This window comes from Oncorhynchus mykiss, chromosome 21 (genome assembly GCF_013265735.2).
Source record: "Oncorhynchus mykiss isolate Arlee chromosome 21, USDA_OmykA_1.1, whole genome shotgun sequence".
Lineage (NCBI taxonomy): Eukaryota > Metazoa > Chordata > Actinopteri > Salmoniformes > Salmonidae > Oncorhynchus > Oncorhynchus mykiss.
Genome location: NC_048585.1, coordinates 28,736,270 through 28,751,769, shown reverse-complemented (window position 1 = coordinate 28,751,769; position 15,500 = coordinate 28,736,270). Strand labels below are relative to the sequence as shown.

Here is a 15,500-nt window from a genome sequence, read left to right as displayed (position 1 = left end):
AAAGACAGGAGACATCAGTCAGATACTGAGACAGAGCAAAACATTTGGTAGAGGCTGTTCCTTGCCCTCGGATAAGCTAGGGCAGCCTTTCGACAATAATTGGCATATTGCTTCCATCTATTCAAGCATTTGCTATCAGATCTAGTGTATAGAGCAGTGTTCCTCAATCCTGGTCATGAATACCTATAGGCTGCCCTTGCTTTTCATCTAGACCTAGCTTGATTTGTTCAATTGAATGCGTAAGTAGAGCTAGGCTAGAACCAAATCCTGCACACCCTGCTGTCCCTCCGGATCCGAGTGGCCAACACCAAGACTGTCACGGAGTTCAGGAAGCAACGTACACACTCCCTCTGATCCCAGACGGTTTCATTAACCATAGCTATCTCCTCCCACTGAAGCAAATTGGCCCTTTTTTATCTCTTAACTCCCAGACAAGTTTCCCCTTTCTGTTTTAATAGCTGTGTGTATGTGCACCTGTGCCCGCCTTAGTTGGCTTTCGTCTCTAGATAATAAGCGCCAGTCTTTTCTCTGTGAAGATAACGGCTTCTCTTCTAATGTTGCCTTTATTTTTTATTCATAACATAAATAATCTAAGACGGTTTTGTTGTTTTTCTTGTCTTCATATGCAGCTTTCTTTTGATGCACGAGGAGGAGTACAAAGGCATAAAAGAAAAGCCCGTCATCAATAAAATATTTCCCCTTTAAGAGAAGACTTTGGTTGTCAGGTTTGAGAAGGAGAAAAGGCACGTCTTGCGAGAGAGAACCAACGCAGCTTTGAAAGGGTAATTCAGCATGGTAGAGAGGGAAGCGCAAAAGAGAAAGTTTATTGACAACAGCTCAACTCTAGTTGGAAACTGAGTGATGTTAATGTTGATTGTTCTTAATGAGTGAGTGAGTGAGTGTGTGTGTGGTGTGTGCCAGGGAGTTGAGACACAGTGACCCACAGCCAGAGCTTGGTGAGAAAATGCTCAAGTTGCATTGTACAGGTAGAAAGATAATGAGCAAAATAGCTCAGCCACCACAAAGTTGGTCGAGCCAGTCTGTAAAGTGACCTGAATAATTGAGGCAGAGAGAGAAAGAGAGAAAGTTACATCTAACCAAGGATGGTTGTCACTTTGCTTGAGGGACCAGGCCAACGTATCAGTACTAACTAAAACAAAGGACTCAGGCTATTTAAATGAGAATGACAAAATGATGCATCAACATTTAGATTGAATAGAATTGCCAGATAACAAGAAACGAGGTCAAACTCTCCCACAAACCAATCTGATTTAAATTCACTGTTTGGGAATACAGATTCAAAGTGAATGTGTCTCTTTCTGAATGTGAATGAGGATGTCCCTGTTAGATAGATAACTGAAAATCCCAACAGACGTGCGTGTGACGTTACACAGCTGACCGCTGCTGCTGAAGAGATTGGTATGTGTCCATTATTGCAGCTGTAATTAAACCTATTTTAGATTGTCAAGTTCCCTTTGAGTGTCCGTCCGTCCGTCTCTGTGAACAATACCATTAAAAAGTTTGGGGTCATTTAGATATGTCCTTGTTCTCCATGAAAACACACATGAAATGAGTTGCAAAATGAATAGGACATACAGTGGGGCAAAAAAGTATTTAGTCAGCCACCAATTGTGCAAGTTCTCCCACTTAAAAAGAAGCCTGTAATTTTCATCATAGGTACAGACAGACAAAATGAGAAAAAATTTTTGTAATGAATTTATTTGCAAATTATGGTGGAAAATAAGTATTTGGTCAATAACAAAAGTTTATCTCAATACTTTGTTATATACCCTTTGTTGGCAATGACAGAGGTCAAACGTTTTCTGTAAGTCTTCACAAGGTTTTCACACACTGTTGCTGGTATTTTGGCCCATTCCACCATGCATATCTCCTCTAGAGCAGTGATGTTTTGGGGCTGTTGCTGGGCAACACGGACTTTCAACTCCCTCCAAAGATTTTCTATGGGGTTGAGATCTGGAGACTGGCTAGGCCACTTCAGGACCTTGAAATGCTTCTTACGAAGCCACTCCTTCGTTGCCCGGGCGGTGTGTTTGGGATCATTGTCATGCTGAAAGACCCAACCACGTTTCATCTGCAATGCCCTTGCTGATGGAAGGAGGTTTTCACTCAAAATCTCACGATACATGGCACCATTCATTCTTTCCTTTACACGGATCAGTCGTCCTGGTCCCTTTGCAGAAAAACAGCCCCAAAGCATGATGTTTCCACCCCCATGCTTCACAGTAGGTATGGTGTTCTTTGGATGCAACTCAGCATTCTTTGTCCTCCAAACACGACGAGTTGAGTTTTTACCAAAAAGTTATATTTTGGTTTCATCTGACCATATGACATTCTCCCAATCTTCTTCTGGATCATCCAAATGCTCTCTAGCAAACTTCAGACGGGCCTGGCCATGTACTGGCATAAGCAGGGGGACACGTCTGGCACTGCAGCATTTGAGTCCCTGGCGGCGTAGTGTGTTACTGATGGTAGGCTTTGTTACTTTGGTCCCAGCTCTCTGCAGGTTATTCACTAGGTACCCTCGTGTGGTTCTGGGATTTTTGCTCACCGTTCTTGTGATCATTTTTACCCCACGGGGTGAGATCTTGCGTGGAGCCCCAGATCGAGGGAGATTATCAGTGGTCTTGTATGTCTTCCATTTCCTAATAATTGCTCCCACAGTTGATTTCTTCAAACCAAGCTGCAGATTCCGTCTTCCCAGCCTGGTGCAGGTCTACAATTTTGTTTCTGGTGTCCTTTGGCAGCTCTTTGGTCTTGGCCATAGTGGAGTTTGGACTGTGACTGTTTGATGTTGTGGACAGGTGTCTTTTATACTGATAACAAGTTCAAACAGGTGCCATTAATACAGGTAACAGAGTGGAGGACAGAGGAGCCTCTTAAAGAAGACGTCTTCTGTGAGAGCCAGAAATCTTGCTTGTTTGTAGGTGACCAAATACTTATTTTCCACCATAATTTGCAAATAAATTTATTAAAAATCCTACAATGTGATTTTCTGGATTTTTCTTTCTTATTTTGTCTGTCATAGTTGAAGTGTTTACAATTACAGCCTTGCAGACCTTTGGCATTTTAGTTGTCAATTTGTTGAGGTGCTCTGAAGAGATTTCATCCCATGCTTCCTGAAGCACCTCCCACAAGTTGGATTGGCTTGATGGGCATATCTTACATACCATACGGTCAAGCTGCTCCCACAACAGCTCAATAGGGTTGAGATCAGGTGACTGTGCTGGCCATTCCATTGCAGACAGAATACCAGCTGACTGCTTCTTCTCTAAATAGTGCTTGAATAGTTTGGAGCTGTGCTTTGGGTCATTGTCCTGTTGTAGGAGGAAATTGGCTCCACAGGGTATGGCATGGCGTTGCAAAATGGAGTGATAGCCTTCCTTCTTCAAGATCCCTTTTACCCTGTACAAATCTCCCACTTTACCACCACCAAAGCACCCCCAGACCATCACATTGCCTCCACCATGCTTGACAGATGGCGTCAAGCACTCCTCCAGCATCTGAGTCTCACGAATGTTCTTCTTTGTGATTCGAACACAAACTTAGATTTGTCTGTCCATAACACTTTTTCACAATCTTCCTCTGTCCAGTGTCTGTGTTATTTTGCCCATCTTAATATTCAGTCAGAGATAAGGCTTTTTCTTTGCAAATCTGCCTAGAAGGCCAGCATCCCGGAGTCACCTCTTCACTGTAAACTGTTGAGACTGGTGTTTTGCGGGTACCATTTAATGAAGCTGCCAGTTGAGGACTTGTGAGGTGTCTGTTTCTCAAACTAGACACTAATGTACTTGTCCTCTTGCTCAGTTGTGCACCGGGGCCTCCCACTCCTCTTTCTATTCTGTTCGAGCCAGTTTGCGCCGTACTGTGAAGGAAGTAGTACACAGCGTTGAACGAGATTTTCAGTTTCTTGGCAATTTCTCGCATGGAATAGCCTTCATTTCTCAGAACAAGAATAGCCTGACGAGTTTCAGAAGAAAGGTCTTTGTTTCTGGCCATTTTGAGCTTGTAATTGAACCCACAAATGCTGATTCTCCTCTCTACTCAACTAGTCTAAAAGAAGGCCAGTTTTATTGCTTCTTTAATCAGAACAGTTTTCAGCTGTGCTAACATAATTGCAAAAGGGTTTTCTAATGATCAATTACTTTTAAAATCATAAACTTGGATTAGCTAACACAACGTGCCATTGGAACACAGGAGTGATGGATGCTGATAATGGGCCTCTAAGCCCATGTAGACATTCCAATTTAAAAACAAAATCTGCCTTTCCCAGCTACAATAGTCATTTACAACATTAACAATGTCTACACTGTATTTCTGATCAATTTTATGTTATTCTAATGGACAAAAAAATGTGCTTTTCTTTCAAAAACAAGGACATTTCTAAGTGAACCCAAACTTTTGAACAGCAGTGTGTATGTATGTAGCTACAGTGCCTTCGGAAAGTATTCAGACTTTTTACACATTTTGTTACGTTACAGCCTTATTCTAAAACTGATTAAATAAAAATCCTCTGCAATCTACACACAATACTCCATAACGACAAATTGAAAACAGAAATACCTTATTTACATACGTATTCAGACCCTTTGCCATGAACAGAAATTGAGCTCAGGTGCATCCTGTTTCCATTTATCATCGAGAGATGTTTCTACAGCTTGATTGGAATCTACCCGTTGTAAATTAAATTGATTGGACATGATTTGGAAAGGCACACACACCTTTCTATATAAGGTCCCACAGTTGACAGTGCATGTCCGAGCAAGAACCAAGCCATGAGGTCGAAGGAATTGTCCGTAGAGCTCCGAGACAGGATTTTGTCGAGCAACAGATCTGGGGAAGGGTACCAAAACATATCTGCAGCATTGAAGGTCCCCAAGAATACAGTGCCCTCCATCCAAATGGAAGAAGTTTGGAACCACCAAGACTCTTCCTAGAGCTTGATGCCCGGTCAAACTGAGCAATCGGGGGAGAAGGGCCATGGTCAGGGAGGTGACCAAGAACCTGATGGTCATTCTGACAGAGCTCTAGAGTTCCTCTGTGGAGATGGGAGAACATTCCAAAAGGACAACAATCTCTGCAGCACTTTACCAACCCAGCCTTTATGGTAGAGCGGCCAGACGGAAGCCACTCCTCAGTAAAAGGCACATGACAGTCCGCTTGGAGTTTGCCAAAAGGCATCTAAAGACTCTCAGATCACGAGAAACAAGATTCTCTGGTCTGATGAAACCAAGATTGAACTCTTTGTCCTGAATACCAAGCGTTACATATGGAGGAAACCTGGCACCAAACTGGCACCATCCCTACGGTGCAGCAACGTTCCACATCCAACCTGACAGAGCTTGAGAGGATTTGCAGAGAATGGGAGACACTCCCCAAATACAGGTGTGCCAAGCTTGTAGCGTCATCCCCAAGAAGACTCTATGCTGTAATCACCGCCATAGGTGATTCAACAAAGTACTGAGTAAATGTGATATTTCTGCTTTTTTTTTCTTTGTCATTATGGGGTATTGTGTGTAGATTTCTGAGGAAAAAGAACAATTCAATTTTAGAATTGATTTTATGTGTGTGTGTGTGTGTGTGCAGGTGGCTATCCAAACAAAGCGAGTAAATTGCAATTAAGTAATTTAGTCAAGTTCTTCTATACTGGGAACTACAAAAAATGTACAAACTTTCCAATACCTGTTTGTAAAGCCAGTTGCTCTTGACCGCCGGGGCATTGGGGTTCCTCTTAATAGAGTTGGATCTCTTGCCAAAGTTGTGGACCTTTTTGTAAGACCTCGAAGGCTGAAAATGTAAATGGACAAACTGTCAGTATACTGTTTGTAAAAACATGTATATACAGAGCCATGAAAAAGTATTTTCCACCCTTCTGATTTTATTTGAGATATTTTTGATACTGAATGTTATCAGATCTTCAACCAAAACCTAATATTAGATAAAGGGAAGCATTGTTTACAACAACAAAAAGTATACTTATTTTATTTAATGAACAAAGTGCAACACCCAATTCCCCTGTATGAAAAAGTAATTGCCCCCTTATACTCAATAACTGGTTGTGCCACCTCAGCTGCAATGACTGCAAGCAAATGCTTTTGTAGAACTTCTTTAACTCAGCAACACTTGTGGGGTTTCAAGCATGAACTGCTTGTTTCAAGTCCTGCCACAACATTTCAATTGGGATTAGGTCATGACTAGGCCATTCCAAAACTTCTAATTTGTTTGTTTTTAGCCATTTTCATGTGGGCTTGATTGTATGTTTTGGATCATTGTCTTGTTGCATGACCCAGCTGCCCTTCAGCTTCAGTTCACAGCATCCCCAAACCATCACACTACCACCGCCATGGTTCTTACTGTGGGAATACAGTGTTTGGTTTTCGCCAGGCATAATGGGACATCTGTCCATAGAACATTCTTCCAAGAGTCTTCCAGGTGCTTTGTGGCAAACTTGAATCAACTTTTTGGATAAGATGGGTCCTGTTATGACTAGCGAAAACCAAACAATGCATTCCCCAGTAAGAACCTCATACCAACAGTCAAGCATGGTGGTGGTAGTGTGATGGTTTGGGGATGCTTTACTGCCTCAGGACCTGGACAACTTGCCTTAATAGAAGGCACCATGAATTCTGCTCTGTATCAGAGAATTCTACAGGAGAAAGTCAGGCCATCTGTCTGTGAGCTGAACCTGAAGCACAGCTGGGTCATACAGCAAGACAATGATCCAAAACACACAATCAAGTCTACATGAAAATGGTTAAAAAGCAACAAATTAGAAGTTTTGGGATGGCCTAGTCAAAGCCTAGACCTAATCCCAATTGCGATGTTGTGGCAGGACTTGAAAACCCACAAATGTGGCGGAGTTAAAGCAGTTCTGCATGCAAGAGTGGGCTAATATTCACCCACAGCGAAGAGAGAGACTCATCAAAAACTTCAAAAAGCTTTTGGTTTGCAGTCATTGCATCTAAAGATGGCACAACCAGTTATTGGGTTGCAATTACTTTTTAACACAGGGGAATCGGTGTTGCATAACTTTGTTAATTAAACAAATTAAATTAGTATACATTTTTTGGTTGTTTGTAAACTCCGGTGCCCTTTGTCTAATATTAGGTTTTAGTTGAAGATCTGATAACATTCAGTACATAAAAGAAATGAAAAAACAGAAAATCAGAAAGGTGGGCAAATACTTATTCATGGCACTGTATATATACACTGAACAAAAATATTAACGTGTTAGCTGGGGCAAAACTGTGACACCAATCAGGCCCTCGAGGACTGGAGTTGCCCACCCCTGTTTTAGAGTATTCGGAAGTACGTCCAACCGGCCTCACAACTGCAGACCACGTGTAACCACGCCAGCCCATTGTCTGAGACCAGCCACCCAGACAACTGATGAACCTGAAGTATTTCTGTAATAAAGCCCTTTTGTAGGGAAAAACTCACTGATTGGCTGGGCCTGGCTCCTAAGTGGGTGGGCCTATGCCCTCCCAGACCCACCCATGGCTGCGCCCCTGCCCAGTCATGTGAAATCCATAGATTAGGGCCTAATGAATTTATTTCAATTGACTTATTTCCTTATAGGAACTGTAACTCAGTAAAATAGTTGAAATTATTGCGTTTCCATTTTTTTTCAGTATATATGTATATATACACACAGACACAAACATATTTCTGAAGATGCATAATTAGAGGAGGAGAGTTACAAATTCATTCAAATTATCATCCTCCGTTAGTAAATATAGGTGAAGACCGTTAACCTGCATTTGGCTCTTTGGTGTTAATAAACAAACAAAGTTAAAAAGCAACAGAAGGAAAAGGTACAGTATTCACCTCATTAAACTAGCCCATTCTACAAGACCATCTTTACTGAGAGAGGGAGAGCGAGAGACCGATACAGAGAGAGAGAGAGAGAGAGAGAAAGAGAGAGCAAGAGAGAGACTAATTTACAGCATTGCAGAACCTTCTTGAGCATAGTGATACAATAGCTCGACCCACAATAGAATTCCACAGTATTTAATAATACCCATAAAACTTAGCAGTCAAACAGGGAAATAGTTTCAATCCAGATCATCACGGTATTTGTAGGTCTTTATGATAGCCGCGTTAGCAGCCAATTAGCATTACGTTTTTTTTTTTGGGGGGGGGGGGTTAATCCAGGCGAATATATTGCTAAAAGTCACCTTGTCCGAGAGAGATTTACATAGTTATCAAAATGTCACACCAGGGTAAGCCTATAGGAAATACATCCCTTATTTTAAGTGTTACTAAAATCCCCTATGGGAAAAATGAATGGTGGAAAAATAACTGGAACCATTTCCTTGTTTGACCGCTAGATTTTATTAAGGGTATTATGACACCTCCACTGTAGGGCTCTATGGTAACTCATCAATAATTATGGCTCATTAATAAATACATGCCACCAAGCCACACTTTTAGTCAGTGTAAGCCAAAGTAAAACATCATTAATTCATGAAATCATGCTTTTCATTTGAATAAAGCGTGCATATTTATACACTAGTCTATTAAGCATTTATAAACTGACACGCTGTACAATAAAATCACTTGGTGACCATTCTAGAATTGTAACTATCTGTGACAGGCCTGGGACAATCCAGCACATATTATCTCATGTAGAGTCCCTGCTTTGATACTCTCGGTGGCCTAATACAGCTCTCGCAACATTGACTTAATGGAGAAAATGGGAGAGATCACTGACCCCACAAGACTCCCCTTAACATCCCAGAACTGGGACCTCCATCTCCCCTCTCACAGGACCCTATTAGCCAAGTCACTCTTGACACAGTACATTAATCCCACCCTGTCCTTGTACATGCATCATAGTTGCATGACATCCATTACAGTGGCGTCCATGTGCTCTTTAGGAACCACCAACAAATCCTCTCAGATATAGGGAGTGGGTCTAGTGGTCTGTTAGGGGTTGGGTGTACAGGCCGACGTGGAGCACTCACCCGTGTGGCGGGGCTGCTGCCAGGGTAGGTGCTGTAGTCTGACCCTCCTGTGAAGTTAGACGCCTCGCTCATGGTGCTCATCGGGCGCTCCTTCTTCACTCTGTCACTCTCCTCTGATGGAGCCTGCTCTGGAGCCTTTGGCCTGGGGGGGGGGGGGGGGAGAGAGAAAGAGAAAGAGAGAAATGCAGTAGAAAATGAGAAAAGCGACATGAAGACTACACAAATGAGGCTCGGACTCAACTTCAACCTGTGGGATTAATGGGCGGGTTAAGAGGCGGCGCGGTGCAGCTGTGTGTGACACTGATTGCTCTGCGAATGAGCTGCCTGCCGGCCAGTCTGTCTAGCTCTATCGGTTCGCCAGTTTAAACTGCAACCACAATGAGAGCCCGTCTCTGTTAGAGCCAAACCCTGCCGTTAGAGAAAGAGGAGAGAGAGAGGATGCAAAAAAATAGAGAGGCAGGCCCCATAAATCAAACCAGTTACTCACTGTGTCACCTCTGATATATTCCTCCAAGTCAGACCACTTTAAATCGCCTGCCAACCTTGCCTGACAAAACTAAATGGCCTACCAATCCAAATAGAGCAAAGTTCAAGGTCCCCTAGGCTAAACTACCCAGCACCAAAGGCTTACGCTTATAACAATAGTAGCAAAAAAATAAGCTAAACTCGCCTATAAATCCTCCTATTTGCAGAGTGGCTACATCTAGAGTTGTATTCAGATCAGTATTGTCTCTGAGCAGTGGCCTATATTCTGTGGTTCCAAGGGGAGTGCTGACGTGACTGTGTGGGTAAATGACAGTATCTGGAGCGTGGAGGGGGGTAGAGAGAATATCTGTATCGGTCTGTCTGGGAGATAATAAAGCTGGGTTTTTAGGTCCCCACCTCACAGGAACAAACGCCCTGTACATGAGTGTACACCTCTGATTTCAGCTCTGGTAACAGATAAGGTATGAAGATCCACTTGACCGTCCTCTCCCCTCCTCTCCTGCCAGCTATCATCCCCTAAAGTATGACAAATATTATCCTACATTTCCGCTTACCCCATTCCCCTCCTCTACTGTAATCGTCACCTCTCCTCTCCAACTCGCCATTTAAACAGGTCAGCCTGTTTGTCCGTCACAGAGCCTGTGATGTGATTGGATCATGTGTATGACGCGTGCATGCAGGGACGTTGCAGGACTGGTCAGACAGGGCAGGAGGTTATAACAGGATTGATATGACAGGTATGTCAATGTGACTTAGACATGTGAAGGTAGGGGCAAGGTTACTTCACAGACACAATCGGTTCAGCTTGGTATGCAAAAACACAAAGGCCAGGCCTCAAATATGATAGCAATGACTGCTGTTCACTTAAACACAATGATACAGACATTCTTAACAATACACAGAGTGTACAATACATTAGGAACACCTTCCTAACACTGCACCCCCTTTCGCATTGCCCATTCACGCTCTGAATGGTATACATACACTACACATGTCTAAACTGTCTCAAGGCTTAAAAATCCTTCTTTAACCCGTCTCCTCCCCTGGTCAGTCTATGGTCATGGAAAGAGCAGGCGTTCCTAATGTTTTGTACACTCAGTGTATATCAACATTAAAAACCTATTTATAGTGAATTGCTAGATAGATATATAGACGTTATTATCTTCAAAGTGGATAATTGTCTTCGCAGCCCATTTCACTGGATCAACCTCCATCGTGGCTTTACGTTCCCTAAATGCTTGTCAAATTATGTTGCTGTGGGCAGGTGAACCGAGCGTGACCGTCCAAGCCACACAAATTATCACGAGTTAATTCAGGCATTTGAGAGAGATTGAGGGAATGAGGGATATTAACAAATATTAAATGACACTCTTCTCAGCTGAAAAGTCTCCAACTCCAACGCTTGTCTCCAATCAAGGCTTCCCAGCATTAAATTGTGTGTGTGCGCATTTCAAGCATTTCCAGGTGCGTCAGAGGCAGGTCCAGTGAATAGGTCTATGAATTGCGGGGCAATGGATGACATCAGTCCCGATGCAAATCGTGCTTAGATCATACAGTCTTTCTATAGGCCATTCACACTCTGTCACTTTTCTCTCTCTCTTTTTTCCATTTCTATAGATCTCCTTGTTCCTCTATCGCTCAAATAATGCTTCTCTTTTTCACCCTCTATCTCACCCAGGTCTTTATCTCTCTCCCGTCATCTGTATGGCTCCACCTTCCCCTCCTTCTCCCTCCCACACCCTCTCTGTTGCCGCTGCTGGCAGAAATCCCTAGCAGTAAACTGGTGTATGACCTCTCTGAGAAGTGCTGTCTACCCACACAGCCAGGCTCCTAGATCCTCCCAGATCACACAGCCTCTTCCTCATGATCAATGGCCCCTGTGTGTGTTAGTATGTCAGCAGGGAGGATGAGAGAGGAAGAGGAAGATAAAGGTTACAGAACATGCCTTAGAAGTGAAGCACAAGAAGTATTTCTTAAAGCTGCATTGTAGTTGTGACGTGGTTGTGTTGTGAGATACTGGAGCAGTTTGTTACTGTCCGAAAGACCTGGGCTCAAAAAGCATTGGTTTCCTTTCTAATACTAGTTTCTGTCTGGAGAATCAAAATGGACAGAGGTAAATGGTAGACCCCATTGCGAGGAACAATTATATAATTTGATTCAGGCTTGGAGACTGAATGTATTTTACCCGTTGCGATCACACACATACACAAGCTATAGTAGTTTCATGATGGGAGCTAAGCTTCATTTTATCTATTAAATATTATTAGACAAATCGGATGGCACAAATAAATCGTGCATGTCTTAGCATTAGCAATGCATAGCAGGATTTCAGGCAATCCAACACACGGCAGACGCTGCATACGGTTAGTGGTAGGACTGACTTAATGAGAGAGACAGAGGCAGGACTTCCAAAGAGACAGATGAAGAGGCTAGGTAGAGCAAAGCATCCATCCAGCCCATAGCTACGTATACTATATTACCTGTTTGATACAGGGTCTGTAATAGGGTCTGTAACCGGGTTGGCCGTAACAGGGTTGGCCGTAACAGGGTTGACCGTAACAGGGTTGACCGTAACAGGGTTGACCGTAACAGGGTTGACCGTAACAGGGTTGACTGTGACAGGATCTGTAACGGGGTGGACAAGCTTTGCAGAAGTCACGCTAGAAAACAAGGGAAGGAAACAAAATTAACTGAATTAAAGAATAATATCAAACAATCTAACCTGAAAATACCAAACACATGATAAACTAATTATATGTAATCATGACATTTTACAAATAAACATTCACATCAAACTTAAATTAAATTATAATTGTAGTCTTCAGGGATGTGCTTAGGCCACACATTCTGTAAATGCTTTTCACTGAATATCCATTGTGTAGAGAACATTACAATTGCATTCATTTATGCCATTTAGCAGACACTTTTATCCAACGCAACTTAGTCATGCGTACACTGTTTTATGTACGGGTGGTCCCGGGAATCGAACCCACTATCCTGGTGTTGCAAGCAACGTGCTCTACCAACTGAACTACAGAGGACCACTGCCTGCTTCCGTTACATAAGCCCATTACCTAGCGCTAACTGACTGTCTCCCTCTAGGCTACTGGCAGTTCTGTACTGTAATTAAGGGGATGGGTTTGTTGGGAGGACAGTCCCTTCCCAGTCTCTCTCTCCCTGTGCCATATGAAGGCTGCCCCCTGCATAGCCCCTTGCTTTAGGGCTTCTTCCCTTGCTTGCGCACAGCTGGTCGCCGGGCAGCATTCAAATATACCATCATAATATGGTAATTTTGCAGATGCTTTTATCCAAAGCCACTTACAGTTAACACATACTGAACGTGGCTCATGAGGTTATCACATCTAGTATTCTGGAGATTTGCACATCAGAAAGCTGACTCCCATCTAGCACCAAATACAGTAGTCCTTACTCATCTCGTCTTGAAGCAAGACAGGGTTCATATCAACAGCTCTGATGGCAACACCATCATCAGTTTAATACCAACCCAGGCTGCCATCTTCCTTTAGCATGCAGCTTATGTGCTGTGATATCAATAGCAGTTTCCCTCCAGAGTAAAACTAGCTGATTGCTGTCCAGCCCCTTCCTCCCCTCAAACCTAACTGCAGTTTGGTCTAGCATTGAAATGTGGCAAGGTTAAACATTCTCTGTGAATGTATTCATATACTTCAGAGGGGGAAGATAGGGGAGAAGTAAGAGGGAGGCAAGAAAGGATGATGGACAGGAATGAAGCAAAGAGAAGAAAGAGGGAAGAGAAGAGGGTAGAGAAGAGGGAAGAGCGAGAAAGTGGAGAGTGACAAGAGGAATGTAGAACAGTGCCTTCAGAAAGTATTCATACCCCTTGACTTATTCCACAATTACAGCCTAAATTTGAAAAAAGAACAATAAATCTCACCCATCTACACACAATATTCCTTCCAGAGTCAATACTTTGTAGAAGCACCTTTGACAGCGATTACAGCTGTGAGTCTTTCTGGGTAAGTCTTTAAGTCTCTTTCCACTACTGGATTGCGCAACATTTGTCCATTATTATTTTCAAAATCCTTCATGCTCTGTCAAATGAGTTTATGATCACCGCTAGAAACCATTTTCAGGTCTTGCCATAGATATTCAAGCAGACTTAGTTTTTACCTAACTCGGCCACTCAGGAACATTCATTGTCTTCTTGGTAAGCAACTCCAGTGTAGATGTGGCCCTGTGTTTTAGGTTATTGTCTTGCTGAAAGGTGAATTCATGTCCCAGTGGCTGGTGGAAAACATTTTGCCTGTGCTTAGCTCAATTCAGTTTATTTTTTATTCTGAAAAACTCCCTAGTCCTTAACGATAACAAGCATACCCATAAGATGATGCAGCCTCCAATATGCTTGGAAATATGGAGAGTGGTACTCAGTAATGTGTTGTATTGGATTTGTCCCAAACATAACAGTTTGTATTCAGGAAAAAAATGAATTGCTTTGCCACATTTTTTTTGCAGTATTACTTTAGTGCCTTGTTGTAAACAAGATGCATGTTTTGGAATATTTGTTATTCTGTACAGACTTCCTTCTTTCACTCTGTCAATTAGGTTAGTATTGTAAAGTAACTACAATGTTATTGATCCATCCAGTTTTCTATCACAGCCAATAAAATATGTTACTGTTTTAAAGTTACCATTGGCCTCATTGTGAAATTACTGAGCGGTTTCCTTCCTCTCTGGCAACTGAATTAGGAAGGAAGCTTGTATCATTGTAGTGAATGGGTGTATTGATACACCATTCAAGTATAATTAATAACTTCACCAGGCTTAAGTGGATATTCAAAGTCTGCTTTTTAAATCTACCAATAGAATCTACCAATAGGTGCCCTTCTTTACGAGGCATTGGAAAACCTCCCTGGTCTTTGTGGTTGAATCTGCTCGACTGAGGGACCTTACATATAATTGTATGTGTGGGGTACAGAGATGAGGTAGTCATACAAAATCATGTTACACACTATTATAGCGTATGCAACTTGTGACTTGTTAAGCACATTTTTACTACTTAACTTATTTAGGCTTCCCTTAAAACCAAGGAGTTGAATAATTACTGACTCAAGACATTTCAGCTTTTCATTTGTAAACATATTTTCACTTTGACATTATGGGTTATTGTGTGTAGGCCACTGACAACAAATCTGAAATGTAATCCATTTTAAATTCAGGCTGTAACACAACTAAATGTAGAAAAGCCAAGGGGTGTGAAGAGTTTCTGAAGACACTGTAAATGTTGCTTTAATTGATGATGAGAGCAAGGCCTCTCCTTTAGGCCCAGGGTCATTGCAGAGGTGGAGGACATTTGAAATCTAATTCTGAGTGCTGAATAAGTTATGTTGAGTTGAGTTTATTTTTTTACAGGGACAGTGCACATTAATCAACGTTTCAGTAAAAGTGCCGGTTTTAGCCAGCCGGCTAATTTTCACCCGCAGTCCCTGGGCAGGTTATTAAAAACAATTACAATATAGACAATCATTGAGCAGTGAGCACACGCAGAGCAACATAGGACAAGCAAGACGTAGCATGCAGACAGAGCAACATAGGACAAGCAAGACATAGCATACAGACAGGACAAGCAAGACATAGCATACAGACAGGACAAGCAAGACGTAGCATACAGAGAGAGAACATAGGACAAGCAAGGCATAGCATACAGAGAGATTAACATAGAACAAACAAGGCCATTAAAAGTGTATATGCAGAAATCGTTCCTCCATTTCCTGGTTGCTAAAACTAATAAGCTAGTATATTGTGTAATATATTTTCCATAACCAAAAATATTGTTGTTTCAGTGGTTTGAAGCTGGTGTACAAAACTGAAAGTAAAAGACGAAAAAAAACTTAAGAATGAGAAGCACAGAAATAGCGCACATAAAACAAATCTACTGCTTCTTAAACTTTCTTTCAAGTAGAACGATAGCTCTATAACTCACATTTCTATGTGAATTTGGACAGGTTGCCCAAAAAGTGACATATTGCCACTTTAAGACGCTTTAAAGAGCGG

General features: G+C 42.2%; 1 protein-coding gene across 17 annotated transcripts in view; it reads right to left on the bottom strand.

The window, feature by feature from the left end:
• Positions 1–15,500, bottom strand: part of LOC110500191 (pleckstrin homology domain-containing family A member 5) — a 162,675-nt gene that overhangs the window by 35,667 nt on the left and 111,508 nt on the right. For 14 of the 17 annotated variants that reach the window (XR_005038567.1, XM_036957560.1, XM_036957561.1 and 11 more), the window contains 3 exons: positions 11,951–12,130; positions 8,985–9,126; positions 5,701–5,805 (listed from right to left, as the gene is read on the bottom strand). Coding sequence is in view for 16 of the 17 variants with exons in the window: in XM_036957560.1 (XP_036813455.1) it covers positions 5,701–5,805; positions 8,985–9,126; positions 11,951–12,130 (427 nt within the window). In the remaining variant the exon portion in view is untranslated. The remainder of the gene's footprint in view (positions 1–5,700; positions 5,806–8,984; positions 9,127–11,950; positions 12,131–15,500) is intronic. The other 3 variants (XM_036957556.1, XM_036957571.1, XM_036957566.1) reach the window with 1 other exon arrangement.